The 19869-nt window shown below is 43.0% G+C and overlaps 2 protein-coding genes across 2 annotated transcripts; one reads left to right on the top strand and one right to left on the bottom strand.

The window, feature by feature from the left end:
* Positions 1-2915: 2915 nt before the first annotated feature.
* On the bottom strand, positions 2916-15773 carry itfg2 (integrin alpha FG-GAP repeat containing 2). Its single transcript, XM_003448091.5, has 12 exons — positions 15551-15773; positions 14429-14524; positions 14313-14354; positions 14042-14219; positions 13826-13965; positions 12564-12712; positions 12384-12478; positions 11936-11989; positions 11574-11665; positions 10576-10693; positions 8892-9065; positions 2916-4218 (listed from the first exon to the last, which is right to left on the bottom strand). Exons 1-12 carry the CDS (start codon positions 15644-15646, stop codon positions 4151-4153), a joined length of 1302 nt encoding a protein of 433 aa, XP_003448139.1. The 5' UTR covers positions 15647-15773; the 3' UTR covers positions 2916-4150.
* A 1521-nt stretch (positions 15774-17294) lies between these two features.
* ascl1a (achaete-scute family bHLH transcription factor 1a) lies at positions 17295-19771 on the top strand. The gene is made up of 2 exons (XM_005475889.4): positions 17295-18865; positions 18956-19771. The coding sequence occupies exon 1, from the start codon at positions 18283-18285 to the stop codon at positions 18847-18849; it is 567 nt and encodes a 188-aa protein (XP_005475946.1). The 5' UTR covers positions 17295-18282; the 3' UTR covers positions 18850-18865; positions 18956-19771.
* The last annotated feature ends 98 nt before the right edge of the window (positions 19772-19869 follow it).

The following is a 19869-nucleotide window of genomic DNA, read 5'->3' as shown; positions in this document are numbered from 1 at the left end:
ACGGGCATTATAGTCACAGTATACTGTATGCTCACATCTCAGTGATTTTAGCCTGTGACCTCCCAAAACAAGTCATGTCTCACACTGGAGGTGTCAAATATTTTAGAAAGCCAGCATTTAGGGTTTATAACAGTAATAATACAAATCTCCACATTAATGACCTAAAATGTAATAAAAATATTTTTTTTAAATGAACAAAACATAAATAAATTTAGCATACATTTTTTAAAGATTTAAATCTCCATAGATACTATATGATATTTAAAAATCAGTCATACGGACATAATGTAAACCACACTTCTCAGTGAGATGAGGGTTAAAACAGTCATCTGATGAAAACAGTTACTTAAAAAAATCCTAAACCTGAACATTTTAGTCCTCAAAGGTGAACCAGATTCACATTAATAAAAGGCCAGATTGCAATTTTCTATGTGAAATGTGTTCAAGTGATAACATTCAGGGACACGAAGACAACACTGCTCACATTGGTCCACACTATATAACAACAAAATCCCTACACGAGATATCCCCAGTGGCCTATCAACAATTTCCTGCTAAACAAAACAAACTAGGCTTCAACTCGAGTCAGTCCATGAAATGATGTGGCTAAAATAGCTGCAGATAAGTCCATATATACACACACAGGAGGTCAGAGACATCATGGCAAGGCTATTAGCCCTGCATGGTCATGTCACAGGGTCAGATGTCTGAGATGTGTTTTACGTCCAGCTTGCCTGCTCGGGGAAAATATCAGAGCAAAAGTCACGGCCGAGCACAGGAATCATTGCTGGAAAGCAGGCAAGGCTCTGCATGCTAAACAGGCTGACATTTTGCCTGGGAAATCCGAATGGAAACAGGAGTCCCATACTCTGTTTAAACACAAACCAACCAGCTTAAATCCACGCTTATCTGATGGGATACATAAACACAACAGCATAACAAATGAGCCGGGCCCTGCTTGACCTTTGATGGTCATAAAGATGAGGCAGTGTGAACTTACTGGACTCATTTAAAAGACCAAGCTGTAACTGAAGCAAGGACTGTGATATGACTACAACTGCTGCAATTATCTTTACAGCTGGGGTTAACTTAATAATGACTCATCCACTCACACAGCTATCAGCATACATTTTGGCCACTTGCCCTTTTCATGACTTACAAACTGATGAGGTAAATATAGTTAAGTACATTTAAAAGATACCAATCGCAACATGGGGTACTTTTAGGATTCAGAACAACTGTGATGTAGATAACACAAAATAGTTGCAATTTAAAGTAAAAGTTTTTAGAAAATAGTCCCCTGAACAGCCCTATTTTGGTAGTGGATATGGTTGTAGTTAAAAAATTATGTAAACTCATTGTGGACATGGATGCCGTGGTAATTTAGGGCTTTTAACAATTTTTTTAAACTGTTCTTTTTCCAGGGTGAAATGATTTGTACAGCATCTTTAATGACATTAAAAACTGCATCATCTACGTCCACATTTTATAGCTTTTTGATGTTCTTTTATCAAACCCACCATTATCATTAGCTTTTAACCAGAAAAAAAGTTTTTCTTAGAGTAAAGAAAAACCAAGATGTGAAATGCTGTCTAAAGCTCTTGTACTACAAAGGGAATTTAAATAGCTTCATCTGCATGAAGATGCTTCTATAAAAACAGAAAATAAAACAGGTCCTATAAGGGAGCCCTGTGGGACACCTTTAGTTTGCCTAACAAAATCATAATTACGGCCCCCTGCATAAGCATGCCTAGCTCAGTTTACAAGATAATTTCAGAACCATTTAACAGCTGTAAGACTAAAACCAGCATTCCCAGAAAATTATTTTGTTAATCTGGACAGCTTTCAGTGCGATTAAAGTTTCATTACTCATCCAAGTGACTATTTCAGTCTCAGCTGAATGCAGGTTTCCGCATCCTTATAAATTGTACAACTCCATTTTTAATAATGGTGTCAAAACAATGTACATTATATTTATTTACCTTTAAGCTATCAAATACAGATGCAGCACAAAAACAATTTGCTTGTCGTGTTTGTCGCTTGTTGATAGTTTTGGTTGTGATTTTGTAAGATAACCGTCTGATATAAGTACCACACACTTCGCATTGCTAACAGTTATTTTGCCAGTAATCACTACAATTTTATCAAACTCATTGTCATCCCATCAGTGTATTAAGATTAATGAACTTTAATCTTACTCCAAGATGCCTTACTTTGTGGTCATTTCCAGGTTCACCAACAACCCAGTGAAACAGTTCTCCTCCTCTATTCAGCCTGGAAGTCAGCAAATTTGTGCAAGAGACTGGTGCTCTGCTTTCAAACTCACACACACAATGTGGAAATAGCAGTCCTTATCAGTAATTAGCTGGAAAAAAATCTGGGAACCCATGCACTCTGACTCTCATTCTAGCAGAGCCAATAGATATATACACAACTGGTCAACAGCAATCAAGCTACATTTAAGAGCTAGCATTGTTTGGTCAGTGTTGAAATCCTTATTCCCATCATCTGTGAGCTAACAGCTCCTCTGGGGCAGGCGCTAAGTGAGGCTGCTGCATTAGTGGTTTTATCATTGATTTGTTGGTTCGCTGATGCAGAAGAGGTGTTTGTTTCCAGTAATCCAGATTAAAGCAAACAAAGCCTCTGTAAACTGTCATATCCATGGTTTATCATCGTCAACCTCTTTGGGCTTAGTGCTACTATTACCCAAAGGAATGATGGCAAAATTATCTTCTTGATCACTCGTCCCATTTAGGGTTGCAGCTAAACTGGAGAGGTGGGATTCACCGAGGACTGGTCACTTGGCTGACAGAGAAACAGACAACCACACTCTCATCTCCACAGAGTTGTCATGTCTCCAGACCACAGGAGGAAAACAACTAAAGTATAGAATATTAATTTTACTGCAGTGAGACTTGTTTCTGCAGACAATTTTATTTTTTTAAATGTAAAAAAAAATAAATAATAAGTTAAATTCCATTCAGCATCTTTGGGATTGACTAAAATCTTAGTAAAGCCCACAAAGGATACATCATCCTACAAACAATTAGAGAACAGATTATGCATCTCTGTGTCCCACATTGCTATAATTGCCTCCAAACTTGCCACCAGAATGATCCACTGGGCTGTTTTGCACTTATTCTCCTTTATATACGTGATCATTTCTTTTCCTTTTTTTAAAAATAAACATTTTTTCAAATTTTATTTCAAAATGTAAAATATCTTTCACCTCATCAACTTTTTCCACTGAGGGAGAACATATAAGGAGTTTTATCTCTAGCTGAAGCTAATGCAGACAATCACGTGATTAAGAGTGGATTAAGAAGAAATTATAACTGCCGGATTTTTCTTAGATGGGATGCAAACAAAACAAGACTAAGAAAAAGAGTTCATATGGACTTGGTCCTCAAAGGAAAGCCTTCTTTTTGCAGGTCTCTAAAGGGCAGGAGAGATAAGAGGCTACCAGGACACCTGAGCCACATGCTCATCTTATTAATATTGCATGGGAACGACAGAGGCAGTCGACACAGGTGGTAATAGGATCCTCCCATTGGGAACAGTGGGAGATTCCCCCAGTCCTTCCCATCATCATTTCAACACTACTCACTCACTGCTAGTCAAATGTCCTCATGAAGTAATCGTGTTATGCATAATTAGAAGCGCTTCATGTCGGAGATGATACACTGGACAGGAGAATTTTCTCAGACACTACAGGGAATGAATAATAGGAAGTCACTGCTGTTTGATTGGGGAGCTCTTTTCAGCCGCTTGTCACCACTGACTGACAGCCACATAAAGCTTCTGCTAATCCCCCGCCCTCCCCTCGCTCCCAGATTCACATAGTCACCGGTGAAAACAGCAGGTTAAACAGTGCAGCATTTCCCCTGCATTATGTCTCATTGCTTTCATCCTCTGCCCGCCTTGTTAAAAGCAACCTGGGCGGACAGAATACCAATGACAGAGACAGCGTGCAGGTCTGAGATAACAGCTGGCGGCCAGGCGATCAGAAACCCAAACCCCAACATTTATCTGCCGGGAGCGCAAGTAACAAGAGCAGCAGCACGGAAGACGGTCCGTCAGTGTTTATTTACAGAGTATTTACAGTCAGGGGGAAAACAGAGAAGGCAGCGTGGTGATGCATGTCACCGAGCTACGTCTGCGCATCCTTGTAGAGAACATCTGCCACCAGGGCTCGCACTGCGGCTGGATCATCAGCATCTGTGGAGGCGAAACACAATGTGACGGTTACCGCTGAAACCGGAGTACTGACATGTGACCAGATTAACATGACTTCACAGGAAATGACTCCACAAACGTTCACGGTGCATTCAGGCACGGTCTGATAGGCACCGTGTCAGATTACACAATTAGGAAAGCCATACATTATGGCCAGGACTGATGTCACGTTGGACATCGACCAATCACAGCTCGCAGCCTTTCACAACCTGTTGATGTCATCGGGATTAAACAGAAATTTACACAAACAAAGGCGCAGATCATATCGACTGTTTCAAGCTCAAATGGAAAAAATATTAGCTTGCATCTCCTATCGGGAAATCATAAGAAAGTGAAAAAGGCTAAAAACCCCTAAATGTCAGCCTTTTTGTGGAAGTAATAATCAATCATCATGCACATTACATTCATAATGCAAATATTTTAGTTTATACTCAAGAATATTTGCTTTAAACCTTTAATTTGTGTTATTATTTGGCAGACTTTCAAATATAAACCTACTCATCAAACCAGCACATTATTGTTTTTTGAGACACTAAGATGCTAAATTGCATTTGTTTTCCTAAACAGAAGAATTAGTTTTAGTGGTTGATTATTATTTATTCCTGATTCATTTCTGGCTTCTCCGAGAAGTAATACATTTGTTAAGCAATGTATTTTTAATATGATTCTGCAGTATTTTTGCTTGTGAAACGTCTGTATTACGCTTCTGTCATTATCCGATGTAGAGCCTACGATGTAACCTGCACCACTGCCGGCAGTTATATCTGGGAGAGCTGCTTAACAGCGATGTGTAGTTACATTTCTAGGGAGGTCAGGTTATGGTGTTCTGTAGATTTAACACAGAAGTTTTAAATTCAGTGTAACTTCATGCTAAAACTTTTGGAGTATTAAGTAGTATTAGAGGTGCGGTAGAGGGGCAACAATGAGAAAACCCCTAAAATAGGATTGGTTTTACAGTGGAGACCACTGACATGTTTTCCCTCACCATCCTTTCTGACTGTTTTCTGTCATTTGGCTAGAGTCAGTATTACAGCACAGTCTCAAGAGTCTAAACAGTCTGGACAGGGCCGTAGAAGGCCTTAACACATCAGCAGGACAGGTAGCTGCTCCTTTGTGCAAGGAAGAATAGGATGAGCACTGCCAGAGCAACAAAATGACCTTCACAAGGCCACAAGTGTGAATGTCTCTGACCAACAATCAGTGGGCCCTGTGCTCGCTGCCCGGCATTATTGAGCGTGATTGGCATTTGCCATCGAATACCAGAATTGTAAGTATAGATGTAAATATTTGGGAGAACAAGGAGAAGAGACTAAGATCTTCTGCACTTTTTAAATTGATTCCCTTTTTTTAAAAAAAAATTATATTTTTATTGAAAAAGGACTTGTTACAAGAAAGTGCATTGATATTATTTAGTCAAAAAAAAAAAAGAAGACTTTTTTTTTTTTTTTTTTTTTTTTTTTTACATTCAGATAACAAAAAGTGAACTCGGTGGCTTGACAGTGTATACATAATGCAACATGTTTAACTTATTTACATAAAGTACATTCAATACATATTATGAAGTAGAGGGTCGACCTGACATTGTACAATACATGGGAGATACACCAAGCAATTCATTGTCTTTTTGAATTTTTAAGGAGAATGTCAATTTTTCCATTTTAAATATTTCAAAAACCACACTAAAACAATCCTCAAGTGTTGGTGGAGTTGGATTTAACCACTTCCTGATTATTGATTTTTTGCTGGCCACTAATAGCGCTTGTAAGAGTTTTGTGTCCCCTCCCCGGACCGAGCCAGCAACCAGGCCCAAGTACAAATTTACAAAATTAATATCAAATTTTATCTTAAAGACCTCACACAGAGTTTTATGAATTCCCAGCCAGTAATTTTTTTAAATTAGGACAATCCCAAAAGATATGGTAATGATCCACATCTTCTCCAGCTTTCCGTGGTCCCATTTTTATATCTAGTTTGATAAGGGGTTTTGAAAAATCTAATAATATTATTCTATTTAAATTGATTTGTAATATTTTGCCGTGTGTAATGCTTCCAGCATTTCTTTTACACATAGGATACGAAGGTGAAGTCATAGCATTGGATTTGAGTGCAGGATTTTAAGCTGCAGTGCTCTAAATTTGGTACAAATCATTATTCCAATTGTCCTCTCACATACTTTCTGTGATCTCAATTCCCTCTCTAACAGGTCTGTCCCAGTTTAGGATCACTAATCCCACAACACCCACTGAAAATTTACACAGCATGCTTTTAAATGTCAGAGTACTCAACATTTTTAATACAGTTGTTTACATAGTCTGTTGTCTGTCTCCAGAAGAAAAAATACCCTTCATATTGAATCCGGGCTGTTAACTGGGGTGAAAGTAGATGCTATTTCAGCTTTCCCTCCAATGCGTTGCACTGCCCTCCAGGCCTCGATTGTGAAAGAAATAGAAATCAGATTTGAAAGAGGCCTTAAGCATCCACTCATTGTACTTATTTCAGATCACTTATGTTGGTGGCCTGTAGGCCGACGGCCTTGTTGTTGGTTGCACATCATTAAAAAAGTCCTGGAAACGGCCACACCACATGCTAAAAGGAATTTTTTTAAAACCCCAGTGAATCTTTTAGAGACGGCACTGTGCTGAGGTATTCTGTGTGTGACTATCAGACACTATTGTTGGGAACATCTGCCCCTAAATTTCAGAACCTTCTGGGAAACAGCTGCAGATTAAGTGAGTTAATACATCAGTGAGCAGCTATATTTAGTCCTGAACTGCACACTGGATAAATATGACTTTTTGTGGGCACAAATGCCTAATTTCACAGTCAGCCTCCCACCTTCATCTCTACTTTGATGTCAGGTGTGCGCCGCCTACCTTGCACTGCTCAGCAAACATCGCTGACACTTTACAAGCTGATGTTTGAACTCCTCCATCACAAATTTGAAAATGACCACGTAGGAGCAGCTAATTTAGAAACCTTCCCCTCTTTGTGATGGAGAACTGGCAAACTCATAATCAGCGCTTGGCTAAAGGGAGCTTATTAAGGTGAAAAAGCAGCAGGGGAGCGCCTCAGAGCTGCTGCTGACATTTCAAGGAGGTCAGGGTGAGGCAGCTAAAACCATCGACACCTACAGAACAGTTTACCTTCTTTTCCATCTTCACTTTTTATTGTGTAGTTTCTTTAAACTACTGGAAATTGTAGATTAAAGCAACGGTTAAAGGCACATTTTTACACTAATATTGTGTCCTTCCTTCTTCATTCTTCACATCACACATTTTCCACAGTGGGTTTGGCAACAAGCCTGTGAAATCACAGTCAAAAGAAAGACCACAGGCCCAGAGGCTGAATTATTAACGCAGGCAGCAGGAAGCACTGCTAACAAAACCAGCAGCACTGATAAAAAGTAAACTGGAACGTGCGTTTTCACCTGCAGTCGTGACACTGCAGTAAAGCTCTAACAGAGATTTCTGACGTGAAGCTTTTGACAGGTTGGTCATCCATGCAGACCAACAAGCATGAGCTCATCTGTGATTTAATCACTTCCCTCCTCCCTCACACGAAGCGCAGAGACTAGATTTATGTTCTAATAGCAAAAGGCCTTTGACAAAGGAAATTAACAGGAAATAAATAACCACTGTGTGCATCCACAAATGATTAACCTGAATCGAGTTAAGCATCACATTTGGCAGGAGGACGACATGGAAATGCACAAAGACCATTTTTCAGAAAGATCATCTGTGGGCTCTTGGATTCCACCGCTCTAAAAATACTTGAGTCTTTTCAGCTCGGAGGACTCAGAGCGTGTGTTTACATTCGGATGTAGAGAGAAGAGTTTCTCCTATATCCCGAGCGGGTAAAAATGAGAAGTTTGATACTCCCTCTGATGTATCTGCTGAATATAAAGTTGCCACCAGCAGCTGCTTAGCATGAAGTCCTGTTCTGACCCCTCGTAGCGAGGTTAGAGTGGAAGAGTCTGAGCTTGAAGGCAACACAACAGATGAGGAAGACGACTGGAAGCGCAAGCAGGACCACGGTCATTTACTTCTCCCCACATTTACACTGTGTTGCACCGTGACTGTGTACTCTGCACCAACTTGAGGCCTCTAATGGAGAACACCGGGCAGAAAAAAACTCAGCGACACGCAGCTCATTTTAACCACATATGCTGTAGATGGTAACTGTGCTTTAACTTCAGCTATATTTGCATGTAAAGTGAGCAGTGAGAGGGAAAGGCTGGGCAATAAACAACCAGTTTTTATAATACAGCCAGAAGCAGCTAAAGTGTATGCCTGCAGGAGGAGAGCATAAACTCACACTAGGGGGCGGTAATGACAGCTACGTGTAGAAAAAGCCACAAGACTTGAATTAATACTCAATTAATACCAAACGTTACATCTAACCAGTTTACAATATCCTAGTTATATTTGTTTGGTGATCAATAGGAATTCTTGCAGAGACTGTGCTGCAAACTGTTTCTTTAAAGAAGAGTAAGAACTTGCTGGCAGGGCCTTATTAGTTGTAAAGTCTGTCGGTGGGGTCATTTCTTCCTTCCTCCTCATCAGTATTCAGATCAGAGCCCCATTTGGGCTCTTATTCACCCTCAAACTGAGGAGGTGTGTGCTTGACTCCAAACACTGAGCTGCCGACGTACTTACCGACTCCCAGCATCTTCAGGTGGCTTTTAAAGCCAGGCTTTTCCTCCAGCACTCTCAGCAGGTTGGTGGACTCCATGCGCTCCAGCTCCACCTTCCAGTAGATGTAGATTTTGTGGTTGAAGCTGACATAGACGAGGCAGGGGCCGTTTTTGCCCTCCTTACACGTGTACTGACCTGCAACCAGAGAAAACCTGAGAATCTTACACACAGTTTTTACTCAACAGGTGGTGGTGGTGATGGGGGACCGTGCTATGTGAATACAAATAAACACATCAGCAATCCTCCGCTGCCGGGCTACTGTAGCCTCCACACAACAAGTCTGATCTGTCTGAGGAGCTGAGAGCAGAGGGGAGTGAGGCCTGAACACTCAGCAGGTGGAAAGCAGCAAACATGGCTGGAATCAGAGATCTCCGGAGTCTTTTGTCTCTTTCTTTAATCCACTTAAAGCTGCACATGTCACATTAGGCGCCTCAGATTAACTGTCCAAATACTGCAGAGAGATCTGACAGCACAGATAAGAAAGACAGAGAGAAGAGAGGAAGAAGAGCTCAAAGCAAGGCGAGGCTAAAGTTCTATGCTGCCATCTGGTGGTGCAGGTTTGAAATTCCACCTTTGTTTGAGGTTCCAAACGCCTGGACTAAGGTAAGAAATCAGGTTGTAGAGAGCACGAAAACTGCAGTGAGGCCACGGGAGTGAAAATATATGAAAAGTCCAGAGGATTTCCAGATCTTATTTGAATTGTAAGTGTATTAAATATTACTGTTGCTTAGCTACAAAAATGATTTTCCACTAACCTGCAAAATGTAATGTAACATGTGGGAAAGCTGAGATATACTGATGACAATGCAGTCAATTTCTAAAGGGTTCAGTCATTTAATGTGAGAACCTTCAGTTTTCTGGGTGTAGGTTAAAGAGCTGTTCTTCACCTGGGCTCACGGTTTTAGCTTGTTATCTTAGCTTGCTGTTATTTTGGCTCTGGCCCAGTATGCACATGTTTGTGGCCCATGAACTAAAAGGAGTTTGAAGTTCGAGCCTGAGAGGAGTTGTAGCTGAGGTGTTGTCAAACATTTAGGTACCTTAACCTCGAATCCAGAAGTGTAAAGCAGATTATTTCCTGCTGAGAGAGGAAAACAGTGGAAAATATTCCAGACTCCTTCTCCCCAAACAGTCAGAACCTCAAGTGAAAAATAGTTTATCTGCATTAATCTGGAGCTGTGTGGACAGCCTGAGGGAAATATCTGTGTCTTCAGCTGCTGAAAGCTCCGCTGCGAGAGGCTCAGAGACACATTAAGCAGAATCAACAGATTTATGGATGTTCAGCAACTCCGCTAATCCAGAGGATTAGAAGACTCCAGGTGGATTTACCTGCAAACATGTGTAAACGATTTATAGAGCACAGATCTGAGCGTACACATGTCTGTTTATTATTTATTCTCTTTGCCTTAAGCTCACCATCAATACTGAGCTGATGTGTGAGTTAACGTGAAAGCCAAAAGTGTGTCACATTCAACAGCGAGCTGAAACTCGCATTAGAAGTTGGAGAAAGCTGCAGATTTAGATCTACTGTTGGAAAGTCCCGAGTGGCGCTTCATCGCATTAGCCGAAAACTTGATGAGTGTCGCGACGGTCACAGAAATACGACGGCGGAGCAAAAACGAGGAGGAGGTGGTGCAATGTCCCTCACCTGCACAGAAGGCGTTGACGTTCTCGTCGAACTGGAACCTCACCACGGTCCGATTATGGTCGATGATGTAGGTTTGACCGTCCCAAGCACACGCCACCACCTCCTCTCTGCCGTCCCCCTGGAAGAAGACACAGACGCACACAGGGTTGCTGCATAGCTGAGCGCACACACGAAGGCAAACACACATTTCTGAATTAATTCAGCATGTAATCGAGTAGCTGATGGACAAAAAACTAAACTGGGACTAATTAGACCAGCCTGCATGTGATTTTTAGGTAATTATGGAGGAAATGCCACAAAGTCACTCAAATTCATGCGTCTGAAACTTTCGGTGAAGTCCTTAACTCCTCTAGTTTTTCAGTATAAGACACTGTGCTATTCCTGAAGAGCAAATAGATGGAAATGAAAAGTACTTCCAGATCTGTGTTTCCATACATGACCTGTACCTGCTGATGTTACATCTGTCAGGCTGTTCATTACATGAGGAAAATAACCGAACAGGAAACAGGACCTTCTGTTGTCTGGTAAAAGTTTTTTAAGTGAGCAGGGTAAAGGGTAAAAATCTGAATTTGGATGGGTGTTGTTCTTGCTGTGGTGGCTTAATGGAGATCAAACTGGTATAGTATAAACTAAAGTGACTAACATGAAATACCCATGAGTGCCGAGAAGAACAGAGAGACTTTCTCGACAGCAGCTGCATGACTGCGATGTCACGTGTAGCCTACATGGGGGATTTTATTTTGAAAACTGAATGGATTCTCTGTGCTGTTCTTACATCTGACTTCCTGACAGCTTTATCTGCATTTTTACGCACAGAGTTAAATGAGTCCCATCAGCTCCAACAATTTCTAATAAGACACGTAAGAACATTAAAAACAGACGAGTTAACAAAACATCTGTTTTTCACTGGAAACTAAAAAAACAAAAAACAAACAAAAGGTTTATATTTGCTAAAAGTTGAAAGCGTCCACGAGTGTCGGCCTGTTGCAGAGACTCACTGTGACGTCGAGCTTCTGCAGGGCAAACAGCTGATGATCCACCTGCACCGACCACAACAACTGCTCCGAGCTGTCCATCAGCTTCAGCGTCCCTGTGAAATGAGAAGGCAGACAACAGGTCGGCCTTAAAAATGGTTAAAAATAAATCAACACGGCTAAAAACTGCCGTTGTGTACAGGCGCTATAGAAATAAAACTAAAGCTAAATTATTGCCAGACTGTCATTATCAGATGCATTTTAGCAAACAACTTAAAAAACTCCTCCTCTTGCTTAACTGGCTTGTTCTAGTTGGTAGAAAAGCACAGACTTCTGCACAGAGATAAAAAAAAAAGATGTAAAAGTGTTTAAAATTCCCATCCTACCATCTAAAGTACAGAGAGCAAACAGTCCACACGTTGACGACTCTTCCTTGGATCCTGTAAAAAAAACACAAAAAAACAGAATTCATCTATTAAAATGCATTCAGCCAGTTTTTTGTGAGTTTTTTAAAACCATATCAAACGCACTTTTATATGTTTTTACTGTCACACCGATCGCAGTATGAGAGGAAATCATTTGCATCATCTGTGTTTCTGCATCTCAGCAGGAAGCTGAGAAGAGGAGACTTAAAGAGAATAGTACAATTACAACACACCTAAAGAAACCCACTGAGACGAGACTCAGCTGCAGTTTAAAAGTGTTTCCAGGTGAGCGAGAGGGACCGGGTGTACCTGCAGACGCCTGCTGTCCCCACATTATTTACCTCATCAGCGACCCAGTAAACAAGCGTGGGTGCGAATGTAAAACGATCCGGCTGGTAAGAGCGTCTACCTTTGCTAATGCTGCCGATGAGATGAGTGGAAACATTCTTGTTGTGTATCCGCCCGGTGGTCAGATGGAGAACTACGTCTCTGGAGGGCCCCTCGCTGTAGGGAGGGAAATCACGTTAAATTAATCCAGTCCATCAATCACTTTAACTGACACTCACATTATAATGGAGGAGGCGTCTACCTCCCAGGCGTGGCGGGGGCGTCGTCGCCAGAGTCGGAGGAGTCCTGTTGTGTCCAGGAGCAGAGCAGGATGGCGTAGCCGCAGCCTGGCTGAGACACCATCAGCTCAGGTAACCCCTCTGGACCCGGGTTCACTGTTAGACTGTCCACCTGCAGAACAGCCAACACCATGTCACACCCTGATTATTTATTCAGCTTAAGTCTCATCTATGGAGGGCCTTGAGTGCCCAAACGCCCTTTTCCATCAGTACCTACTCGGGTCAGCTTGCCATAGTTTTATGGGTTTTCTGTTAGGTCATTGCACCTGTACCAGGTACTTTTTTAGTACCTGCTCCACCAGGGTTCCAAACGATCCAAGGCCAAAATGTGAAGTCAGCAGACTGCATTCCACCAGATGGCTGGTCAGTGAGATCACTCGATGATGAGTAAAGAAGGTGTCTCCTTCACGAAAATCAAAACCACCGTTTTTGAAACCGGGCAACGGGGGAAACGTTCACAAAAAACAACGATGTGCTCCCCGAGTCTTGACAAAAAGCCACAGACTGAGCAGCAGGTATATCACTGCTTTGTTGTAGCGTTCATGTCGCACAGTATTTATGTCATGGGACGCTCGGACACATTGCTAAAAAGACCCCACGCAAATTAGGTGGTACTCTGTTTTTAATGGAAGTCGCGTCAAGCCGATCTGAGTGTGCAGTTTGTGTTTGTGTGTTATGTTAGCGTCTCTTCAGGATTTGTACTGCACTCATGCTGCTGTCTCACGTGGACCACCTAGTGGTGAAAGTTTTCATTAAAGTTTGTAGAGAAAATATAAAGTAGTTGATTTATAAGTTGCACCTTGCTGGCACTGGACCCTCTTTTGTGTTCAGAAGTGCTTTAATTCTTTGTGGAACAGATTTAAAAAGGTCCTGGAAACATTCCTCAGAGATTTTGGTCCATACTGACATGATAACATCACACAGTAGCTGCAGATTTGTTGGCTGCACATCCATGATGCAAATCTCCCTCTGCACCACATCCTAAAGGTGATCTATTGTACTGAGATCTGATGACAGCCTGTGGAGTACAGAGTACATGAGGAGATGTGTGCACTGTGGTCCAAGGGATAGATCTCGTCCGGAACAATACTCGGGTAGACTGTGGGGTTTAAATGATGCTCAGTTTGTACAAAGGGATCCACAGTGTGCCCAGAAAATACTATATATACATATTATACAAGAAATAATAATTCACATGCTGGTAAGAAACAACACCTGAGCTCACCTGTCCCTCCAGAAGCCATTTCTTCAGCAGAATCAGCTGACCAGGCCCTGCATCAGAGCTGTCAGACGGCTCCTCCCAGCGAAAGGCTCGAACCACTCGGTCTGTATATCCCACCACCAGCTCGCAGCGCCCATCTCCATCTGTATACACGCACATGCTACACTCAAAAATCACAAAAATCCACATTTACCACAGAAGAATTTAGCCAGAATTTACCAATATCACTGATGAGGATGACTTTGGTGTTGGCGGGAATGTGCTGGGTGAAGAAGGGCTTCTGGTCATCAGGTGACTGAAACTCGTGCTGGCTGGATGAGTCTGCCTTGCTCGCGGCGGCAGCTGTGAGGTCAAAGAGGTGAAACCAGCCCTCTGCGCCCACGGCAACCACGAAGTTCTGTCACACAGAAAAAATACAAATAAAAACACGCTGTCACATCAAATCTTAAACTTTAAGACAATAAGCAGCTTCTGACTTCTCTGTCCTCACCTTTCCTTTGTTGCACACATCTCCAACACCAACGCAGGTCAGCTGGGAAAGCACAACACACCACATGAGCCACAGATCACATAACACAAAAGGGTTTTTCTGGCACCTGCACTGACCATGCCCACGCAGGACCTTGTGATCCAAGGTTTGGAGTCATCGTTCTTGTAAACAAGCAGCTTTCCGTTGGTGTCTCCTACGACCAGCTCGTTCAGCTGCAGAGAAGGGAGACAGCCGTGTTAATGGAGCAGTTGAACAATTAGGTAAAGCAGGTCATAAAAAATAGTTTTACTCTTCTTTATCAAGACAAATTCTAAAATGAGAAGCTAAAAAGTCATTAATTGTGAGACAAAACATCATTACATTTTGCTAGGAAAATGGGGAATAGAACGGTTTGTGTTTGGAATCACTGTCATGCTGATAAACAGAGCCACTGCCAATCAGATGTTTTCCAGGTAATTTGGCACACCTCAGCAATGGTGGATCAAAATGTGACTTCTCTGGCAAGACACTGGCTGAAACCCAGCCCACACCACGACTGTGCCTCCACCGTGTTTCACAGATGGGTGAAGACACTCACTGTTGTACCTCTTTCCTGACCTCCATGAAGGCTGAAGATGATTTAAACCAAGAATTTTCAAATTTGGATTTACCACGCCATCAGACCTGTGCACTGATTTTCAGTCCAGTTCTAGTGTAATGTAGCATATCTCAGTCTGACAGCCACCTGACTCTTCATCAGCTGTAGATGTAGACAGTTTTTTTTTTTTATTTTAAGGACGCAATGCTTTAAGTCTAATTTAAAGTTAAAACGGGATCTGTGCTAAGTTGTAAGTCATGTGCAGACACAGCACTGATTCATCCCTTTAGTTTGGTGCCTTTTTTATTGTTTTTTCAGTCAGGTAAAAATGAAAAAGATCAGGAAGCAAACAGCACTCAACTGAAAATAAGTAAAAAAGCAGTGTCCGAACAACCCAGGAGAACTTGAAAATATTACCAGATTTTTTAAAAGTTCTTCCTCTTTGGAAGCAAGACGGAGCAAGAAATGAGCGGTGACGCAAGACTTATTATAATAAGAACAGACTGCAAGAAGTCTAGTTATCAAACCATAAATAAATATATTACTAAATATATTTAGAATTTAATTTAAACATTTAAAAATCTGCACTCAAGAGGTCTGAGAAGACAAACCAAACATTAACGATAACAATAATAAACAAAAGTTAGCTTAGCTTCCGTACCGAATCGTTGTCTGCGTCTCCCAGACAGATGGCGTGAGGAAACAGAGTCCCTGTAAAGTCTAAGCTGACTCGGTGAACATAGTTCAGAGAGCGCATAGCTGATGGTCTTTGTATTCCCTTTACGGCCGCTGATTTACCGATAAACTGCTCTGGCTACCTCATTCACACGCTCACCGCCTCCTCCTAGTAAACAAAACCACGTGACCTAATATCTACGGGATCTTAGCAGAGACAGAAAAGGGGATCCGCAAACCAAAGCACCCATCTGCCTGGACGTGTTCCTGTTTCCACATATATATTTTATTAGTAGTCGTAAAAACCTGTGCGCGCATGCGTATGTTTGTAGAAAGAGAGCGTTAAAAACTGAGATGGTTTAACTTTGTTCATTAATACGCTGTGAAGTACTGACACCTGGCGGTCAAAGAGCGTACATGCTTTCAAATAGTTTGATTTTCGCTGTTGCCTCTGTTCTTTGTCTTTGATGGGCACCATAACAGCAAAGAAAATTACATTATGTACCCAGAACATGCACCTGAAGACTGTTTGAATCATCCCCAAGTCTGTGAAAAAACAAAGTAAATCTCATCATCATATCTTATTAATGTAAACATTTTGCAAACAAACACCATATTCATTCGTATCAAAGCGTGAAAAGCACCAAAACGGACACTAAAAGTGAGGAAAACTAGCTATTAAACATAAAAATAAGCTAAAATTAGAAAAATGTTATTTAAACATGCAGCTGTTCTTAGTGCACATAGTGCACATATTATTTATTAATGCAATTTGCACTTCTCTCTTACACAGTGTCAGTCTTTTGAACTAAATTCGGGTTTTTTTTTAATTTTTAATTTTTAATTTTAACAGTGTTGCTTATCTAAAACAATTTCTCTTGTGGAATCTATCTATCAATCTGAAACAGGGCAGGATGGGAGGATTTACTTCTCGGTGATAACGTCCACTGCTGTCCTCTAGAGGGCGCCCGTCAATTACAACTTTACCTGTAAAGCATTAAACGACGCAGGCGTGAGGGAGTTAAATCAGTGTGAAGCCAAACATTCTAAAAGAGAAGAGAAGCTCCACTGCAGAAGAGTTATTTTAACCTTTATCAGCCATAAATATAATTCAGTGTAAAAAAAAAACAATACGTAAATAATGATACTATGATAAATTGCGTTTATTTTTGTAGAGCTGAAGTGTTTATCGGTCTTCCTGGGTGACTGAGCCCGCCACAAAAACAAACTGAGAGATAATCCCTCGCCCCCCCACCCCACCACCACCACCACCACACACACACACACACACACACACACATACCACCACCAAAGAAAAGAGGGAAAAATACAGAAAGTGGTTAAAGAGGGAACTCGGGTAGACAGATGTCATATTAATTATTACACCCGGCTTTGAGTGGAAAGCCCCTCGAGTAAAGTGAGTGCCCTCCCAGCCTCTGGACGACCAGCAGCAGCAGCAGCAGCGGAGAGAGAGAGAGAGTCCTCACAAAGCGCTAATTGGACTGTGGAAGCCCGCTAACAGCGTGGATATGTTTCAGAAAGATCGGGCAGGGCGGAGGGGCGAAGGGGGGACGCTGAATAGGACCCACGCCTCTTTTCTAAACTCTCCGGCTGGGCTTAAAAAAAAGAGAAGGAGAAAGTGGAGGTGGTGTGTGTGTGTGTGTGTGTGTGTGTGTGTGTGTGTGCCTGAATGTGAATGCCACAGAAAAATTGAACTATTTATGGCAATCCCCTCTATAGGCGCGCGTGCACGGGTGCCCAGAATAAGGGGGAAGAGAAAAGAGTGAGCGCACACACACGCACGGGAAGAAGTTCACCCGCAAAAATTGAACCCCAAAACAATCCTTATTCTGTTTAGTGCGCAAAGTTTTGCGTGCATGCGCAACGACGCGAGAGAGCGTGTTGGAGTTTGTGCGTGTTTTCTTGTTGTGCATCTCTTAGTGCCGCAGGAACCGCACAGAGAGTCCAGTTACGCGCACAGACCGAGGATTTGCGCCTCCTCGTTCCGCTTGTACTGCCGATGATGCGCGCAAAGTGGAAAATTTTACAAACAACAAAAGTCCCGCAAACGAGCGGCTGTGTGTAAAGAAAGAGCACAGACAGGGACCAGAATCAGGATCGGGCAGTCGGGCAGAGAGAACGTCGCACATTTCATTTTGTGAAGAGATTTTTTTGCACAGTTTGTGTTTTCTCTCGCTCTTCTTTATTTTGGCTGACCTGTAAAAACAAAAAACAAAAAACAAACCCAAAACAAAACACGTGACTTTTATCCACCTGGTAATGCGTCAGACTGAGTTCGGTGTGGACTTCACTGAGTCTGTTTCACCTTCTCGTAAAAAAACCCCTCTTCTCTCACTGTTTGTTTAGTGCTTCAAGTGGCACGCGTCAGGCGCGCGCGGCGCACCGGTACCGGGGCAGGAACCCAAGGTGTATCCACGCGACCGGAGGGCGTGGCCAGCCCCTCAGCCAGCCCTGTTGAAAAGCAGTGGCGTCTTTCTCCGAGAGCTCAGAGCAGCTTTGAGGAGCGCGAGGCAGCATCAGCGGAGCTGGGACTGCCCCCCTAACCAATAGCAGCACCCCCCTCCACACTGGAGCAAGTGCGCGACCAGCGGCCACACCACGTGAACGGCACGAGCGGGACGCGCTCCCCAAATCTCTGCGATTCTTCAAAACTTCTGGGGTTTTTTCCCCACGCGCGTTTCGGACCTCACGACCAAAATGGAAATTAACGCGAGCCAGCAGCAGCAGCTGATGCCGCCTGCGTGCTTCTTCTCCGCGCAGAGCGTCCAGCTGAGCGCGAGCGGCGGCGGGAAGTCCGCGAGCAAGCAGCCGAAGCGTCCGCGCTCCTCCTCCCCGGAGCTGCTGCGCTGCAAGCGGCGGCTGAACTTCGCGGGCTTCGGGTACAGCCTGCCGCAGCAGCAGCCGCACGCGGTGGCGCGCAGGAACGAGCGCGAGCGCAACCGCGTGAAGCTGGTCAACAACGGCTTCGCCACGCTGCGGGAGCACGTGCCAAACGGCGCCGCCAACAAGAAGATGAGCAAAGTGGAGACACTGCGCTCCGCTGTGGAGTACATCCGCGCGCTGCAGCAGCTGCTGGACGAGCACGACGCCGTGAGCGCGGCGTTCCAGGCGGGCGTGCTGTCGCCCGGCATGTCGCAGGGATACTCCGCGGACATGAACTCCATGGCAGGCTCCCCCGTGTCCTCCTACTCATCCGACGAGGGCTCCTATGACCCCCTGAGTCCGGAGGAGCAGGAGCTGCTGGACTTCACCAACTGGTTCTGAGGAGCATCCGTGCGAGGTAAGCGCACATGTCACCGCGCTCGTTCCAGGCACCATCGTCATTTAACTCCCGACAAACCTAACTTCCCGTTTCTCCTCCTCCTCGCAGAAATATGGATCAGCTCACTTTATTGCTCTCCTGCGCTTGGGATGGTCCCGAGGAGGAGAAGAACAAGACGGTCCTCCCCGGTCCACCTGACAGACTCAGCAGGATCCCGGAGCCTTAACTGAACATCAGGCCGGAGATCAGCGCTAAAGGATTAAAGGAAGACGGGTCTCCCACATGCATCGTGGGAATCCAAACTTTCTGTGCGTCCCCTTGATTAAAAAAGAAAAGAAAAGAAAAGAAAATGACCCTAAAGCGATTCACGCTCTCAGCACATTAAAAACTCTTCTATGCCAACCCCATCACAGCAGCACCAACTCTCTCTCAGACGCTGACTTCAGAAAAAATGCTTCCAAGTCGCGGATTTATTCTATAAAATTCTATATCAAACGCTCTTTTTTAAAATATATTAAGATATTTTTGTATGTAAGAGATTTATAGATGTTTTGTACACATCCTTTTGTATATATTTTGTCTATATATTTGCGAAGTCGCTTCTATACCTCCTGCCTATGTAGACTTGTAGTCTATTATTCTCTGGCTTTCGTGTTCACGAGGTTTCCAGAGGGAGTTTGATACTCCGATGTTTTATCCTATAGCACCGATGTGTCTTATTTAATAGCAGAACCATGTTATTGCATTATGTCATGTCACAATGATCAAAAACTTATGCAGCTATTGTCCAAACAGAGTGCAATAGCCACGCATTGTCTCTTTATACTGCCAGCTCTATATCCTCTCCACATAAGCGGAAAATAAGAAGTCTTATAACCATATTTTCTACACTCTAGTCTAAAAATAAAACGAGATGCTACTGAATTACTGTTCATGTCTTAATTTTAAAGTGTGTGTGGTGGGGGTGGGTAACTGGGTACAGTTTTCCTTGTGTGGCCATTAAACCCAACATAAGTAGATGG

The sequence above is a fragment of the Oreochromis niloticus genome, linkage group LG17 (genome assembly GCF_001858045.2).
Source record: "Oreochromis niloticus isolate F11D_XX linkage group LG17, O_niloticus_UMD_NMBU, whole genome shotgun sequence".
Lineage (NCBI taxonomy): Eukaryota > Metazoa > Chordata > Actinopteri > Cichliformes > Cichlidae > Oreochromis > Oreochromis niloticus.
This window is presented reverse-complemented; position numbering and strand designations above follow the sequence as displayed.

Coding starts and splice junctions, on each gene's coding strand:
- itfg2 (XM_003448091.5), bottom strand. CDS start 15,646: ATGCGCTCTCTGAACTATGTTCACCGAGTCAGCTTAGACTTTACAGGG. Junction 14,355..14,428: donor CAAGGTCCTGCGTGGGCATG/GTCAGTGCAGGT, acceptor GTGCTTTCCCAG/CTGACCTGCGTTGGTGTTGG. Junction 11,666..11,935: donor TGCTCTCTGTACTTTAGATG/GTAGGATGGGAA, acceptor CTCATTTCACAG/GGACGCTGAAGCTGATGGAC.
- ascl1a (XM_005475889.4), top strand. CDS start 18,283: ATGGAAATTAACGCGAGCCAGCAGCAGCAGCTGATGCCGCCTGCGTGC.